The sequence below is a fragment of the Vombatus ursinus genome, unplaced genomic scaffold (assembly GCF_900497805.2).
Source record: "Vombatus ursinus unplaced genomic scaffold, bare-nosed wombat genome assembly UNPS02014770.1, whole genome shotgun sequence".
Taxonomy (NCBI): domain Eukaryota; kingdom Metazoa; phylum Chordata; class Mammalia; order Diprotodontia; family Vombatidae; genus Vombatus; species Vombatus ursinus.
Window position 1 is genome coordinate 427,053 of NW_020954548.1, and position 18,322 is coordinate 445,374.

Here is an 18,322-nt window from a genome sequence, read left to right on the forward strand (position 1 = left end):
CATCCCTTCTGTTTCCAAATATTACCTTAAAATTTCTCTTCCTGGCACTTATAAGCTGACAAAACCAAGTGAGAAAAGCTTCATTTTTCTTACAAATAACATTTTAAAAGCAAATAATTAACATTTCTTGTTTGCCCAAATAGGACAAAAATTGCATAAAAATATGAAAAGTAACCAGAGAAAAACCTAAGAGATTTATACATGAATTCTTCAGGTTATGTCTCTGATCATTCTAAGACTCAAAGGTTTTGTACTGGACTCTATAGAAAACACTCTGCAGCCAATAACAGAGAAACAAAACCTATAACATCTATCCTACTTACGGCCTGAAGTAATAATCTATCCCATTACATTTGCAACTATTTCAATAGTTATTGCATAAATCAATATTAGAGTCTAAAAGGGATCATTTTGCTAATTCAATTACATTAGATGAAAAAATCAGAGTGTTTTATTTCTATGAATCACATGCTAATTGCCCATGGTTGTGTCCTATATTTATTTTTGTTTCTATATTTATTTTTGTTTAACATGATCATGACTTGACATATCCAATTTAAAATACTTAAAGGTTTTCTCTTTAAAACACTAAATCTTGTTCTTAATTCAAAATATCTAAACACTGGGGGGAAATGGTGCAGTAGCTGCTATGTGGCTTTTAGGTTAAAATTCCTTAATTAAGCCTGGTACTCTACTACTGCTCAGTTTCTCTTCTCAGGTCATAAAACCTAGAAAAAAGCTTTCATACTGAGAAAAGGAGAAAGGCAATAAAGCAACTTTCAAGCTCCTGCCACTGCTAACAAGTAGAAGGAGGGGCTTCCTGACTTCTCACAATCCCAAGTCCTCCCAGCTCTGGCACTGACTGTACTTTGTGCAAGTCATTTAACCTTTGGTGATGAAATCAGCAGAGCAACGTGTGAGATATACGGGCTGAACTTAAAAGCCTATACAAAGTGCTTTTTAAAGGGTAAGGCAACTGTCTACATGCTAAGGAGAGTTTCACGAGATTAGTACCAAGTTTGTGAAGAGTGAACTGCTGGTTCTTTTAGCACATTTTTTCCTAGTCCTACAAATTTTTGATAGAGACACAGTTTTCTAACAGACCCTACTCTTCTAGAATCCATTTCAAGACAGCATAAATATTTCTATGGAAATGGATTACTGGATAGTGGCATATTCCCCAAAGGTGAGGAAAACAACAAAAAGCTATCAATACAAATTGAAAAAAATTTAAATACTAAGGAAGTTTCATGAAAAGTAAATAGAAAATGATATAAAGTACTGAATTTCTTTCAGGTTTTAGACCTGGTTCATTTTGGGACCAGGGAATAATATTTGCCCTGCCAAACAGCATTGGAGAAAAATCTTAGACATTCATGGGTCAAAATCCTACCTTAAAATTTTTATTTCGTTTAAGGCATAAAGTGCTACTGTTACCAAAAACACAGAAGGAACAGGGAATTCTGAAGGGATCACTGATTTTTATGGACATGCTACTTCTTATGACCATACCAATTAAGTCAGAAATAATTTAATTGCATTTTCTTCAACTGGAAAAGTTACAGGGTTTACTATAAAAAGTAATAAGAGCTGAGTACATATGATAATAACTTTAAACATGAAATGACAGAACTTCTTAACTGGCAAAAAAAGGTGATTTTTATTGACATATATAAAAATCTTCAAAGACAGTTGTGTCCATATTTTAAAACACATATGCATATATATGACATACATATATTATCTAAGGACTACTAATCATAAACTTTTGAAGGGTCATTCCTGGAATATTAAAAGTATCAGAAATGAGGTTCATGGTCAGAAACAATAATAGAAAATGGGAATGGAAGAGCCCATACAATGCTACTAAACCCAAAGAATCTTATGAAACTAAAAGTGTAGATATGAGTGACCCTTCTATCAATTTTTACTCAGTTAAGTAACAATGCTTCAAAAGATTGGTGAAATTATTCTACATTTAAGTCTTCTTCCCCCTTACAAACCAAAAAGGCAAAGGCAACCCTGGTGATTAAAGACAACAAAGTCAAGGAAATAAAAAACCACAACACCACTACTGGCGTGTTTTTACCTGGGAGAAAGAAAAGAGTTGCTAAAGCTGGCTTCTCCATTACACAAATTATCAGAAAACAATTCTGCCTCATTCCCTTCTCCATAGTCTTCAAAATGCTCCTCCCCACTGATCACGGTAACGATGGAGTGGTTGTTCAGGTCTGAGCTCAAGGACAGGTCACGTGGGAGGGATCTAAAAGAGCAAAGAGTAAAAAGGCAAGGAAGCATTATCATTCTGTCAAGGAGCCCTACTGAAACAAGTGCTAGAAGAACCTGGGCTTCTTAAGACTGAATTTAAGAGACAAGAGAAGATGGTCACTGGTAAGGTCAAGAAACAGACATGGACACAGAAAACTCACTTAGGACAAAGGCTTTTAGACGAGCTGGGTTTTCAACTGCCCACTCAGTATGCTTTTCATTTATTGCATAACGTTGCTTAATATAATTACCCTTTTAATACCTCTACCATGTAAAGGTAAGCTTTGAAATCTTTGAGGCCCTATAAATCCACAATATCGGGGCAGCTAGGTGGCACAGTGGATAGAGCACCAGCCTTGAAGTCAGGAAGACCTGAGTTCAAATTCGGCCTCAGACCAAACACTTGTCACTTACTAGCAGTGTGACCCTGGGCAAGTCACTTAACCCCAATTGCCTGGAAAAAAAAAAGAAAAAAAAGAAAAAAAAAGAATCCACAGTATCATCATAAAGGTCATTCTAATTGAAACAATTTTTAAAAGATCTGACAGAACCACAGTGGGTTCAATGCTTGTTCAAGGCTACCGGTGGAATAGAGAGAAGGTTACAAATTATGCAGTTGTGTATCCACAGTCACTGAACATGACTTAAAATGTCTTGCCTTTAAAAAATGTACTATTATTAACAAATGAAAAGGTTATGTTCCATTAACTCCTAGTAGTTTGGAGCCTCTGCTTGAATAAAGAAATAATGGATCAGAATCGATCACATTTAAAATGTTATGAACAATACTATTAAAATTCAGTTTTCACCTGACTCCAAACTCCAAATCTGTAGTCCAAGATCCTTATCTAATAATGTGCTGTCCTCAGCGTTAACAAAAGAACAAAGTGCTTCTTTCTAACAGCAAAGGTCAGAGAAAAACACTCTACTTAAAAGTGTCATTTCCTTTTGTTAAGATTAAGCTTTTATTTTAGAAACATGATAGTTCTTGGAAAGAATTTTCAAAGTATGCCAATATACATGAGTAGTAAGACAGTGTTTCCCAACCTTTTCAAGTATGGGACTCCTTTATAAAATGTTCAATTTTAAACAGTAACTACCAAGAGAAATAATGAAATAACCATGTAAAATAAGGAATACTTACATAAAATTCTTAGTATTCAACAGCAAAAATTTAAATGAATTAACAAAAGACAAAAGCAAAAAACAAAACAAAACAAAACACTTGTTTGGGGCTTCCTTTCCAAGTCAATAAAGTTTGTCTGCTTTTGAATTTTTATTTCTTTCTTTTATATAATTATAGCCAAAGAATCACAAATTTAGAGCTGGAAGGGATCTTGGACATTATAGGCTAGGAACTGGTATCCCATTTACTGGATGAGGAAGTGGATGTAAAGAGATGTTAAGTAATTTGCCTCAAATCAGGTGGCTGGTCTGTGGCACAGCCCAAGCTGGACCCTAGGTCTAGTGCTCTTTATTAATACAGGTATTTATGAGTCATTTCTTTTCATTGAAGTTATTAATTAATCAAGTTATTAAATGCCTACTATATGCTAGGCATAATGCTAGGCACTAGAGATACAAAGACAAAAATGAATAGTCCCTGACCTTAAGAGCTCACATTCTACCAGAGAGATAGTTGCATATAATTTACGTACATTTATGGACATTAATAAGTATTTGTAAAAATATAGACAAAATGAATACAAGGTTCGGGGGGGGGGGGGAGTGGACACTAGGAGCTAGGAGGATCAGGAAAGGTTGCTTTGTGGAGAAGGTGGCACTTGAGTAGTTTTGAAGGAAACAAGAATTCTTGTCTTTGGTTGAGGAGGTAGATGTGAAAGGGGAGTTTATTCCAGACAGAACAAAGAAGAACAAAGCCAGGAGATAAGAGCCTCATGAAGGAACAGGAAGAAGGTGGCTTCAGCTTAATCCTAGAGATGGACTGGAAAACTCTCCAACAGTAACAACAACTCAGTTCAAGTATTCATAAAGTTCCTACTCTTTGCTCAACACTATGCCAAGTATTAGGGATACAAAGAAAAAAATGGAAACAAGTCCTGTCTTTAAGGGGCTTATGTTTTACTGGGGTAAAATAACATGTACACAGAAAAATAAAAAGAAACTATATATTTTTTTTTTGGTCTAGATTTTTGGGTTCATTAGCATAGCAAACTCCTGATGAGGAAACACCCTTTACCAACACTGATCTGTAGCTGTTCTGTAATTTCTCTTTTTAGAGACTTGCCTGATGGCACCAACAAGTTGCCCAGGGTTACACAGCCACTATAGGTTTGACAGGACTTGAATCCAATTTTTCCTAGCTCTAAGGATGGCTTTCCTTACTGCCTTGAAAGCAAAATACATACCAAATAAATACAAATTTTATATAGATAGATAGATCACTGATCTAGTTAGAGGTTAATGTAGCCTGTGTTGTAAGGTATAGACCCAAACCTTTTTTTTTTCCTGGCCATACACATAGCAATGCAGTTTTCCCAATCATTTTTTATTGAATAATGATTCTCTTCCTTAGTGCTTTTTAAATAAAATACTAATCTTTTATTTTCAAAACTTAAAAAACTGGAACAAAAGGGAAGTAAAGTATTTGTCTCAGAGGAATTAAGAGGAATGATATTTTTACTTATGAAAAAAATTTTGGAGAAAAAGTTGATGGATTTGATGATACAAAAATAAAGATTTTACACAACAAAAAGCAATTAAAATAGGAAAAATAAACACTACATGATCATATAATTAAATGGAAAGAGACTGATAAAATTGACTGATAAGAAACTGACAAGCAAAAAAGAATTCACTTATGTGAATAGATAATTTTAAAATATAAACATAGAAGGGACTTTCTATAATATGGCATGTATATACTTGAATCCATGAACTATTATTATATACAAGAAACACTAGAAGCTTTCCCATTAAAAATAGCTATATAACAGGCACGTCTACTTTAGCACCCTCAATTTTTGGCAATAATAAACTACTTTAATAAAGTACAAGGATATAAAATAAACCTACAAATTCATCCACATTCCTATAAAACACCAGTAAGAATCAATAAAAATTGAGAGATGCACTTTGTGGTAATTACAAAATATATCAAGTATTTGGACATTAACTTATCAGGAGGTATAAGAAATCTACACTAAGAAAATTTTAAAATGATTTTTGACAGAAATCAAGGAAGAGCTGAACAAATGAAGGACTAATTTCCTGTTCATGGTTAGATTAGGAGGCAACTAAATGGGGCAGTAGATAGAGTGCTGGACTTGGAGACAGGAAGGCCTCAGTTCGAATCTTGGACCAGATATTAATTACGTGATTCTGGGCAAGTCACTTAATCTCTCTGCCTCAGTCTTGGTTTCCTCATATATAAAATGGGGATAACAGTAGTAAATTAAGGTTGTGAGGATCAAATGATATATGTAAAACACAAGCCTTAAAGTATTATATAAATGCTAGCTCAACTACTAATAAAAATGTCAATACCTCAAAAATTAACGTATATATTTAATGCAATACTTGGTTAACTCATAGAATTAGACAGACATAATAAAATTTATATGAAAAAATAGATGAGCAAAGTATCAAGAAGAATTATGAAAAAGAAAACTTGTAAAGAGAGACTAGTATTATCGTACTGTAAAGCAGTGCTTATCAGAATCGTCTGGTATTGAAAAAAAGAAGGAAATAGATAGTGGAAAAGAACAGAAAACTGTGAAATAACTGTTGTTGTTTGGTCATTTCAGTCATGCCCAATGACTCTTTGTGACCCCATGGTAGAGAGGAGGGGTGTTTCTTGGCAAAGATACTACAGTGGTTTGCCATTTCCTTCTCCAGCTCATTTTTTACAGATGAGGAACTGAGGCAAACAGGTGACTTTCCCAGGGTCATATAGTTAGTAAGTGTCTGAGGCTGGATTTGAACTCATGAAGATGAGGCTTCCTGATTCCAAGCCCAGTGCACTATCTACTATGACACCTAGTTAGCAAGAATATGAGTAAATGTATATAAAAGGTTAGTATTCGATTTTTAAAATGCTGAGGAATAAAATCATTATTCAACATAACTCCTAGGAATAGCAAGGTGATGGTCTCACTGTACTCTGACTTGGTCAGACCTTATCTAGAGTGTTGTGTTTAGCTTGAGGCACTATGGTTTAAGAAGAACACTGGGCGGCTGCAAAGTGTCCAGAAGAGAGAAATCAGCATGATGAAGGGTCTTGGATCCATCTCCTGTGAGGATCAGCAGAAAGAATTAGGCATATTTAGTCTGCAGAATACTCAGGGGGGAGAGAATACCCATGTTCAAGAATCTGACGGGCTATCATGTGGAGGGGGGATTAGACATGCTCTCTTTGTCCTCAGAGGGCAGATGTTTCAAAGAGGTCAACTTAGGCCTGATGTTAGGATAGACTTCCTGACAACTAGAGCTGTGTAAAAGTGGGATGACTGCCTCAAGAGGTCGTAGACATTCAAATGTCTAAGTAGAGGCCGTACAACCACTTGCCAAAGAAATGACAGTAGAGATTCCTTTTGTGCAGAGATTGGACTACTTGGCCACCGAGTACTCTTCCAATTCTCAAATACTATAATTCTGCAAAAGACGTTGGGTGGAAATTTCACAGGGCCAAATTCAATGAAAACTTGACTGGTTGTGACTTCAAAGTTGCTATAAAGAAAACCAAATTTCTTGAGAGGGACTAGTTTTTGTTCTAACACTTTCCCCAGAAGTTACTGGAAAATCACATAATGTTGGCTTGCAATGTAATGATCTTACTAAGATGGCAAAAGTTCCAAAACATTGTCATGAAAATTTTCTTTAAAAAGATATTCACAAAATCTTTATGAAACAAATGAGAATCTAAAAGTAATTTTTAAAATTCTGGTTTCATTTGAATTGAACAATCTTTACAACACATGCTACTGGCTATTTTAAGTAAGTTTCAAAATTCAAAAATGTCTCAAGATAAATTCAAATTTTAAATCACTTATTTAGAGCTGGAAGGGACCTTGGAGATCATCTAATCCAATACCCTCATTTTATAGATGAGGAAATCAAGACTTAACAAGGTTAAGTGACCCTGACCAAGAATACAAGGGTAGTAAGGGATTTGAACTCAGATCCTCACACCAAACCCAGCCCTCTTTTTACTATACCACACAGTGATCAGACTCAGGGAGGTATAAATTTCAGGCTCTGGTAGACTACACCTATACAGAGCACCATATTTTTGGAAGAACATTGAGAAGTTGAGGCATGTCCAATGGAGGGCAACCACAATCATGAAGGAACTAGAAGTTGTACCATATGATAATTGTAAGGAAGTGGAGATGTTTAGCCTGGTATAGAGAAGACTCAGGGAGAATATGACAGCTATGTTCAAGTATCTGAAAGACTGCCACACAGAAGAGCAGTTGAATTTGTTTTGCTTGGCCCCAGAAGGTAGAACCAGTAGCAGTGGGTAGAAATTACAGAAAAGTAGATTTTTGAACGACATAAGGAAAAACTTCCTAACAATTTCAGTGACCCAAAATTCAATGGGCTGCTTCTGACTGCCGTGGGTTTCCCTTTACTAGAGTTTCTTAAGAGAAGAAAGACTGATACCCACTTTTCAGGAATAAAAGGGATTCCCCAGGAATGGATTGGACTAACTGGCCTTTTAAAATCTCTTCTAGGGGTAGCTAGGTGGCGCAGTGGATAGAGCACCGGCCCTGGATTCAGGAGAACATGAGTTCAAATCTGACCTCACACACTTGACACTCACTAGCTGTGTGACACTGGGCAAGTCGCTTAACCCTAAATGTCTCAACAAAAAGTAAAAACAAAACAAACAAATAAAAAAAGAAATGGCACACAGTTTTTCCTCTGTACAGTTAAAATTGACTGATTCATTGGCAAGCTTATGGTCTTTGGCCAGGTGAAGGAAGGTAAGAATATCAAGGAAGCCATGGATCACTTCAGATCCTGGGACGGCAAGACCAGCCAAAAGATCACTATTGCTGACTGTGGACAACTCTCCTGAATTTTTTTTTTGTTTGTTTGTTTTGTTGTTTGTCTTAATTGCCAAACAGTCCTCTGGAGCTAGGGAGAGCACCCCTAAACCCTGTCTGTTCTCATACTCTACAATCCTTATGCTCCCATTTGTTGCAATTCCTTTTGGATTACATTTCCCTTTTCCTTCCACAAGTCTGGCTAGACTTCGAAGTTAAGTTTATGATTAAGAAATAAAAAACTAATGGGGTAGCTAGGTGGTGCAGTGGATAGAGTAGCGGCCCTGGAGAAAAGAGGACCTGAGTTCAAATCCAGCCTCAGAAACATAACACTTACTCGCTGTGTGACCCTGGGAAAGTCACTTAACCCCGTTGCCTAGCAAAAAGAAAAAAAAAGAAAAGAAATAAAAACTAACCTACAAAATAAGATCTATGATTTGCTCCTTCCACTGATTCAGATCACAACCCCCCCACACCTCAGTAGATTATCTCATGAAATGCTGTGTCTAAAAAAAAATCATCTCATGGCCAAAAGTCAGTAAGGTTCACTAAATGACAGTACATAAACAGCCCATTGCTAGTTTCCTATTGAAGTCTTTCCAACTTTACAGGACCTGACAAGAGTTTACAAATTCCTGGTATAGCCATCAGGAACTCTGAGTCCCCTACATATTACAATGAGGCATGAAGTAAGACTTTAGTAGAAGGTTTAAGACCATAGTATTCTATTAACCTAATAGTCCCTCCAAGTCTTCCAATGTGTTAAATAAACATCAAATTGTTCATATATGGTTGGATTCTTGGTAACAAGTGCTAACAGGAAAGCTAGATAACTTATACTTCAGGTTTTTCATCCACTGATCAACAAATAAGTATTTATTAAGTAGCAAATATATGCCAGACACTAATTAGACATAAGTTACCAGGAAGGTTAATATTTGCACTAGATTGAATGACAAAATCTTAATACAGGAAGAAAACATTTTAGCAGGTCAAAATAGTAAACCCTCAGCCGCTAGAGGGTACTATACTGACCCACAGTGTTTCCTTGTACTAACTGCAGCCAACAAATATAACAAGTTATCTTTTATGCTCTATAGTCTGCAAATTTCCTTTTCCCCATCTCCAAATATAAGCTCTTGGAGTTCATGACTACGTCAGAGATGACATACGAAGTTGGCTACTGACATAGAGTTGGGGAAGGGTTCCCTATTTGAGGCCTCCAAGCAGATTCTGAGTGATTCTAAGATGCTCCTAGAAAATATTACTAGATTGTAAGCCCTTTCAGGGCAGAGGAAGTGTCTTATCGCATTTTTGTTTCTTATTACCTGGCACTGTGCATTGTCCACAGAATGCACTTGATAAACATTTGCTGAACTGAAATCTCTCCCTTTCATCAAAAGTGGGAACAAAGCCAAAAGGTATGTTTCTCCTTTTGCCTACATTTCTTCCTCTCCTCTCAGCAACAAAATTCATACATAAAAATATCAATTTATTTGGAATCACCAGAGCAAAAAATAGTTCAAGCTTGGCACAGAACGGGTGCTTAATGAATGGTTGTTTGAACCATTATATAGAGAAATTAATATTGAAAGAGATCATGGGAGTTGGGACATAAGGAAAAGTATTGCCATTTGTCTTAGATAAATCAATATTGGTAAAAATGACTAAACCACAAGCTAAATTTTTGTATGGACCCATTATTTGTATATGAGGTCTGTAAGATGTTATGTTACTTAGTCAGACCCTTTACATTAAGCAGTGAATTTACTCTGACAACTTCCTTGACAAGTAAATTTAACTGATGAGTCTACTATTCATTAAATAAGATTTTACTACTAATATCAAATACTCGATGTACCTGTTTTAGTATTTAAAGAAAGTATTTTTTCAAATTCATATAAATTTTGTATACATACTTGTCAGGTGTGAGGAGCAATGGCCCATTCTCTGGTTCTTCCATGCCATCTGGGCACTCTGAGTGACCAGCAGAATCAATAGCGCTGTCTGTTTCCACTTCGTTGTGCATTTCATGCTGTACTAATGTGCTGGTATCCTCATCTGTGAAAGTTTCACATTCACTGTAAGTACTCTCTGAACCCATGTAAGCACTGTCCGTCACCTCATTTGCCTATTAAAGAATAAAAACAAAAATTAAATAAATCACACAATTTAATTCCATACATTTAATTCAAGGGAATAATCTTCCAATATAAAGGACTTCAATTTTCAAATTCTTTGTTCCAGCATTTGAAAACCACATTTTTATATATTAGAAAACATGGTTTTATTCTGCTATAATTGTATTTCAAAATAAACTGTCATAAATATTTTCTCTGTACTCATAAGGGACACAGCATTATCAAGTATCCAATGAAGACTATTAAATCCACAGTTTTGTAATTTAAACAGCTGGGTTAATTGACTTTCAGGCTACTATGACTTAAATTGATTTTCAGGTTACTGTCTAACTTCTCCCACACACTCAATCATTTTCCAACTTGTATTATGTTTCTATGTACATCTCACTACTCCTACTAGATTGTAAGCTCTTTGAGGTCAAGGACTATGTTGCTTTTTATCTTTATATCCTCAATATAATGAATATGTTTTTGAATTGAAATCAGTAAACTGTTTAGGGGCAATGTACTTTGTAGGGAAAATTATTTCAGTGTTGGAAAGTATCTGTTATGTCGAAACAAAATGCATCAATACTTTTAAAAAACGTTCTGAATTGTGGTAAATTGTTTAATGTGACCAATAAAAAAAAACAGTTGCTTTTAAATTGTATAGACACAAATTAGGTGTACAAACATATTCCCCAGTCAACCTCTTTTTTTGCTTACAACACTTATTTGAATTTTCTTTTTTCATCATTTGTAACATTCAGCATGAAGAAAACATGCATTCTATTTGCTCCCTACTTTATCTTGATTCTTATCATTTCAGAATCACATTACCTCTTTTTAGGGGCTCAAAGTTTATAAACCAAAATGTATTATAAAAAAAACTTTTAAAATTAATGTTCAATAACTTGGAAATGAGTATTTTTCTTTCCTAGAAGAAAAATGTTAAAGGAAGTTCCCATTAATAGGCTAACCTTGCCTCAACATCCCTCTAGTGATACTGCCCTCATTCTTGTTTGTTCTCTCTTCTCCTTCTCTCTTGTGATTTCATCAGCATAGAGAACTTAACAATGTAGAAACTGGACAAAGCTGGAGAAAATCATGAAGCCATGCTGACTGGATTCATTACAAATGAATGCAGCATTTTCTCAACTGTGTCCTCATTGCAGCATTAGGCAATTCTTTTACACCTCCCTAATTGATTCCCTATTCCACTCACCACAACATCTTTTCCAAACATTATCCCTTCTCAAACCTCCCATAGCTTTCGCCTCCTGACTCTTACCAGCTGAGAGCTTTGCCTCATATTTCACTAAAAAAAAACAAGTCATTCACCAGGAGCTCCCTCTTCTTCCTTCTATCGCACATCACTCATATGTCTCCCTTTACTATCTTCTCCTTCACCCATTTTATATGAAGAAGCAGCCCTTGTGCTTGCCAAGGCAAACCTCTCTATTAGGTACAAGTGACCCCATCCTGTTTCATCTTCTCCAAGAAAGCTATAATTTCTACTCTCACTAATCTTGAATCTCTTCCCATCTATTGGCTCCTTCTCTGCAACCTATAAACATGACTGTGTCTCTCCTATCCTCAAAAAAATCCTCACTTGATCTGTCCTCCCCACAGCAATTGTCCCATATTTCTTTCTCTCTTTTGTGACTACTCTTGGAAAAGCCATCTATAATAGGTGCCTCCACTACTTTCCTCTCACTCTCTTCTTGATTTTTGCAGTCTGACTTTTGACCTCATCATTCAACTGAAATACCTCTCTCTAAAGTTACCAATAATCTCTTAATTGTTAAATCTAATGGTCTTTTCTCAGTCCTCTTTCTTCTTGCTCTCTGTAGCTTTTTGACATTGTCAATCACCCTCTTCTCGTTGATACTCTCTTCTCTCCAGGTTTTTATGACACTGTTTCTCTCCTGATTCTCCTCCTATCTGCCTGACTGTTCTTTCTTATCCCCTTTGCTGATCTTCATCTAAGTCACTCACCTAACAGCAGGCATCTCCCAAAGCTCTGACCTCTGACCTGATGCTTCTCTCAATTATTGGTCTCTATGCAGATGATTTTCAGATCTATTTGTCCAACCCTAATCTCTCTCCTCACCTTCAGTCTCAGAATGAACATCCCATAAACACCTCAAACTCAATATGTCCAAATTTATTATCTTTTTCCCAAAATACTCCCCTCTTCTTAACTTCCCTATTACTGTAAAGGGCACAACCATGTTCTCAGTCCCCAAGGCTCAAAATCTAGGCTTCATTCCCAACTTCTCACTCTCTCCACTTACATCCAATCTGTTGCCAGGCCTATCAATTTTTTACCTCCATAACATCTCTAGTACATACTCCCTCCTCTCCTCTGACACCATCACTACCCTAATGCAGGCCCTCATCACTTCACTCCTGGACTACTGCTACAGTCTGCGAGTTGGTGCCCCAAAAGTCTCTTCCCACTCCAACCCATTCTCCATTTACCTGTTGAACTGATCTTCCTTACCTGAAAGTATGACCACATCATCCCACCCCATTTAATAAACTCCAGTAATTCCCTATTACTTCCATAATCAAATATAAAATCCTCTGTTTGGCTTTTAAAGCCCTTCAAAATCTGACCCTTTCCTACTTTTCCAGTCTTCTGACACATTACTTGCCACCATATACTCTACATTCCAGAGGCCCTGGCGTTCTTTGCTGTTTCTTGAACATGATACCCCATTTCCAGACTGAGCATTTTCACTGGCTGTCCCCCATTCCTGGAATTCTTTTTCTTCACCTCTACCTCTTGTTAGCTTTCTTCAGTTCTCAGGCTAAATTCCTACCTTCTGCAAGCTTTCCCAGTACCCCTTAATCTTCCCTCTGAAACAATCCCCAATTTGCCACGCATTTATTTTGTGTATCCATTGCCTATCATCTCCCCCAATTAGACTGTGAGGTCCTTGAGCAGGGCCAGTTTTTTTTGCCATTCTTGTTCGTTGTATCTCTAGCATTTAGTACAGGGCCTGGCACGTAGCAGGCACTTAACAAATACTTGCTGACTGACTGTAACTTACAGTCTTGAGGAGTTGCCTGAGGGCACTGAGAAGTTAAGCAATTCGCCCAAGGTCTAGCTAGTATGTATTAAAGGTAGGAGTTGAACCAAGCAAAGTCTTCTTGATTTTAAGGCAAGCCCTATACCATGCTCATACTTCTCATATAAATGTTCAAGTAAAGCATGCTCAGATATACTTCATTAATGACTTAAATAATTTCTAAGGTTCTCCATCCAGGCTGGCCAGGTAGCAGGAAGACCCACCACTGCTAGGATGCCCTCCATCGTTCCCTTTGCTTTGCCCTCTTAGAACACTAGTCTTGCTTCTAGCTCAGCCCTCATTGCCATCATCTAGGGAAGTAATTCCTGCAGAGAAGGGGTCAGCCATCCCCATCATCTGCCAACCAACTAACCCATACAAGGCAGGCAAATGAGTCTGGCAGAAGTAGCAGGGGACTATAAGAGAGAGACAGAAGATAGAGCAAGCCAGACAGGTCACATTACTATCATCACTACCACCACCGATGAGGATGGGATCTGGATCCCCCCCCCAAAAAAAACCCTGGACTTTCCCACATGGCCAAATCTCTGGATTTCACTTGAGGCCATAATCCCATCAACTGGTCTTTCATTGTGGCTATGCCCAATCTCCCAATTCTCTGTTACCCTTAACCTAGCCTAACCCTCCATTATCTTACCTCCCTATGGTCCCCGGACACTTCCCACCCTTAATCCTAGCTAGGCTCCATTTTCCCTTGGCCATGTCCCTGGCATTCTATTACCTCACAGTCCCTGCAGACTACTTGGCCAGTCCTGGATCTCTCCCACAGTCTTTCTGTATATAAGGTCCATCTTGTCTCCAGATTCTTACAATCTAGCAAATAGTTCACAGATGCTCAGATTCCTTAAGAGTCTGGCTAATACGGCAGATCTTTAATAAACCTTGTCTCTGTCTGAAAGAAGGCTTGGGTCGAATTCATTCGGGTAGGACCTGTGTGTCGTGATTTTGGGGGTCCAGCACCCCTAAACCTCTACACTTCATCACCACCACTACCACCACCACCATCACTTCTCCTCAGACCCTGAACCCAAGGGCCTGTGGAATAGCAATGTTTCCAATACAGTGCCCATAATCATCTTTCTGGAAAGTCACCCCTGTGGAAATGCAGCATGGCACCTACTCCTAAAGACCTGGAAAGTCATTGCCACCAAAGTCCCTGAAATTGTCAAATGGCTGAAATAAGATTTTGTCAGGCACAATCTGTTTTGCCACTGTGCCCTAAGGACCGTGGGGCTTTTCCATCTGACTTAAGGCTGAAACTTTCCCTAGGTATGACCTCCTCCATTAGAATGGGAGCTCCCTGAGAGCAGAAATTCTCTTTTCTGTTTGTTTCCCAAGCACTCAGCATACACAAAGCATTTACACAAAGAAAGCACTTAATAAATGCTTTATTCATTCATTCATTTATAACCTTGCTGAAAATTTCCAGAGTAAATTAAAAACTTATTCAAGTACCATGTCTTATATTTGTTTTTATACCCTATTTAGCATCTTGAGGAAGACCTTGCAACATGTAGACATTTAAGTATTTGCTGAATGAAGGAGTTCATTAAAAATTACCCTGTACCTAGCATTGTGCTGGATATCCTGAAGGAAGCAGAAGACAATTGGCCTCTGTCCTAAAGCTAATTACGAAGTAGCTGGGGAGACAGGTAACATACACATAAGTACACCATGCAAAAGAAATAAAATAGTTTGCTTAAACTTACCTTTTAAAAAGTATTATCTTTAAAAATATTACAGCTGTCCTCTCCAATATTTGTAGTACTAAAAGCTAGTTCATGAATTATAAATTATAAATTATAAATTCCCTAAGATCTGGATTGTGTTTTATCTATCTATTTATCTCTAGTAGCTAAAACAGTGCCTTAGAGAGCTTAATCAATATTACTTATTGAACAGCTTTGAATGAACTGAATGAGGAAATAAGAATAGTTCTTATTTTTCATATTTACAGAATTATTTGGTAACAACCCTGTGAGGTAGTCCAAGAATTACTAATCCTGTTTTCTAGATGAAGAAATTCCATTTCAGAGGTGTAAGATGATATAGGGTCATATAGCTGTTACAGGAAAGAAACGATTATATTTCCATATAAGGAAATTGAGAAAAAAGGGAGCTCTAGGTCAGAGGTTCTAGAACCTGCTAAAAGTGGACGAAATTGGTTGTTTGGTTAAAGAGTCTGGAAGTAGGGCAAAGGTTAAGTTTTACTTAGAGCACGCATGTGTAATGGACTCATTAATACTAACTTCTTCCCCCCCCCCCCCCCCCCAGAGAGGGGCAATAGCACAAAACTAGGTACTTTTCATATGTTAATGGCAGGAGGGACGTGTTAAGGAGTAACATTAAAAGAGTATCAGGAAGATTGTAACCCTGAAGAGCAGGGACCAATCCCAGCTTTGAAGGTAGGGACAAGAAGGAACTAACTGCATAAAAGGCTTGTCCTTTTAGGGTACCATACACACCCACTTCTTGCAAGAACTGTAAATAAATGTCTCCATCACTCACTTCAGTTTAAGTTTTGTTTCTTAAGGAGGGACGGAACTCCACATGGTATGTTTCTAGGGGAGCAGTGAGTTGTGGCTGCACGCTTGGGCGAAACCCCTAACCCTACAAGGAGTAACTGAACCCCATTTCTCACACAGCTTAAAGGCCTCAGAGTCTGGGCTTGTCCAAGACAGTGTTATTTATTCTATGCTCTGCTACTGGTCAACTGTGCAAGTATTATGATCACCTGCAAACTCTTTAAAAAAAAAAAAGACCATATAAAAGTCAATCAGCATATAAATGATCTGGGGTATGTATGAATAAGAAACAACATGCAGTACCACAGAAAACATAATTGCCTAGGAGTGAGATCTACTGCTAACAAGCAGGATGATCTTAGCCAAGTCTACTCTCCTCTCTGAACTCAGATTTCTTATTTATAATACAGCGGGTTATATGATCACTAAGGTCCCTTCCAGCTCCAATATTCTATGATTAAAAGCAAAATCCATAAAAAGGACTTTTAAAAGTTAAATATGGTGAGAACATCAAAGCAACAGTTTATAGTATGGAGCGTAGATCCTAGTGTTAAAATTCTTTTATAGAGAATCTGTATCAATGGAGATAAAGCATACCTGACGGTGAGGGGGAATGAGTGGTTGTACTTGTTTTTCTTTTTTTTTTAACTTTTTGCACTCCTTTTCAAATATTTCTTCAAAGTTCTGTAGTGGGAAAACTTGATGACCAAGTAGCTTCTTGTATCACTGTCTGGCTATTCTTAACCAGAATTGTCCTGTTCCTGTCTAAAAGTACAATTAGTACTTGGCCTTTACCACCCACCCACAAAACTGAAAACTAAAAAATAACCATTAAACAGGGCATGCTCTGCTTGCAATCTAAATTTTAGTTTAATGAAGATACTAATGTATCTTCTACTTCTACTAATGTAGGTTAGAAAAAGTAATCAACATTTTATGGCTTGGAGGTCTGTTGGAGTTAACAAATGTATAAGTATATAGAATGTGAAAAAATTCAGTTTGCTAAAAATAGTTGTTGCAGCATAATATATATGTGTGCATGTATATGTATAAATTTATACACATACACACCCATTTATTTTGGGTCCTATGAAATGAAAATGAATAACATTTTAAAGCTAGAAGGGACCTCAAAGGTCATCAAATTCAATCTACATCTGAAGCATAAATTCTCACTACAACCTTCTCATTATGTCCAACAAATGATTACTCAGTCTCAGCTTAAACACCTTTAGTGCCAGCAAACTAGTTATCTTTTCCATATTGCTGGTGTTAGGGACACAGAGCCCCCATGATCTGGAAAATTCAGGTCAAATTTTTTGGCTCTCCCTTTGCACCGAAGAAGTCTGATTTTTTTCTCCTTTTCTTTTATGGGGTGTTTACAGTACCTCATTGTAAAATCTGGGTTAAGTATTTGGTCACAGGCTATATTACATAAAAATATACACATATTTTACGCACTTCTGAGTTCCTAAGCTTTTTCTGTGTCATCTGTGGTTTCCGCAAAACTCCTCCAAAATTCCCATCTAATTTCATATGCTTAGCCATGATATATCAGAACCACAATGGGGAAAGTCATGATGTGGAAGTGATAACTATAACTACTTTATGACTATACCAATTCCATTGGTGGATAATTCTGATTATTAGGAAGTTTTGCTTACATTGAGCTAAAATTTGCTTCCCTCCAACTTCCTCTAGTTTCTGCCTCCTGGATGGACCAAACATAAAGAATCTAATTCCTCTTCCACAGGACAACCTTTCAAATACTTGAATTTAGAAATAGCTCCCCAAAGTTTTACCTCTTCAAACTAAACATTCCTAGCTTGGTTTTGGTTTTTTCAACTGATCTTCATATGACATTGTTTCATATGTCTTTAACATCTTGGTCACTTTCCTCTATACACATTTTGACTTGCCAGTGTTTTCTCTAATATGTGTATTTAGAACTGACCCTGATATTCCAGGTGACCTAACTCCAACTAGAGAAGAGTACTGAAAGCTATTACTTTCCTCATTCTGAATACTGTACTTCTGTTAATGCAACCCAGGAAAATGAATGAATGAAAAGGACCTTAACCTTTTTTTGTTCTTTTTTGTGCCAGGAGCCCCGTGAATATCTGGTAAAGCCTATGGACCTCTTCTCAGAAAAAAGTATTTTTAAATTATTGAAGGAAATGCAAAATTTCAATTGGAGGTTAGCAAAAATAAAAACAGAAGTGGACCACAGATTTAAAACTACCTTAAAGCTAGTGCCATTTCTCCCATTTCTCCTGTATGTGTGTGTGTATGTATATATA

The 18,322-nt window shown here is 37.0% G+C and overlaps 1 protein-coding gene across 1 annotated transcript in view; it reads right to left on the reverse strand.

Moving 5' to 3' along the window:
- LOC114043788 (rab11 family-interacting protein 3-like) overlaps positions 1-18,322 on the reverse strand; it is a 169,890-nt gene that overhangs the window by 50,016 nt on the left and 101,552 nt on the right. Inside the window, exons 4-5 of the mRNA XM_027863026.1 lie at positions 10,199-10,410; positions 2,090-2,263 (exon numbers count right to left, since the gene is read on the reverse strand). Of these exons, the coding sequence (XP_027718827.1) occupies positions 2,090-2,263; positions 10,199-10,410 (386 nt within the window). The remainder of the gene's footprint in view (positions 1-2,089; positions 2,264-10,198; positions 10,411-18,322) is intronic.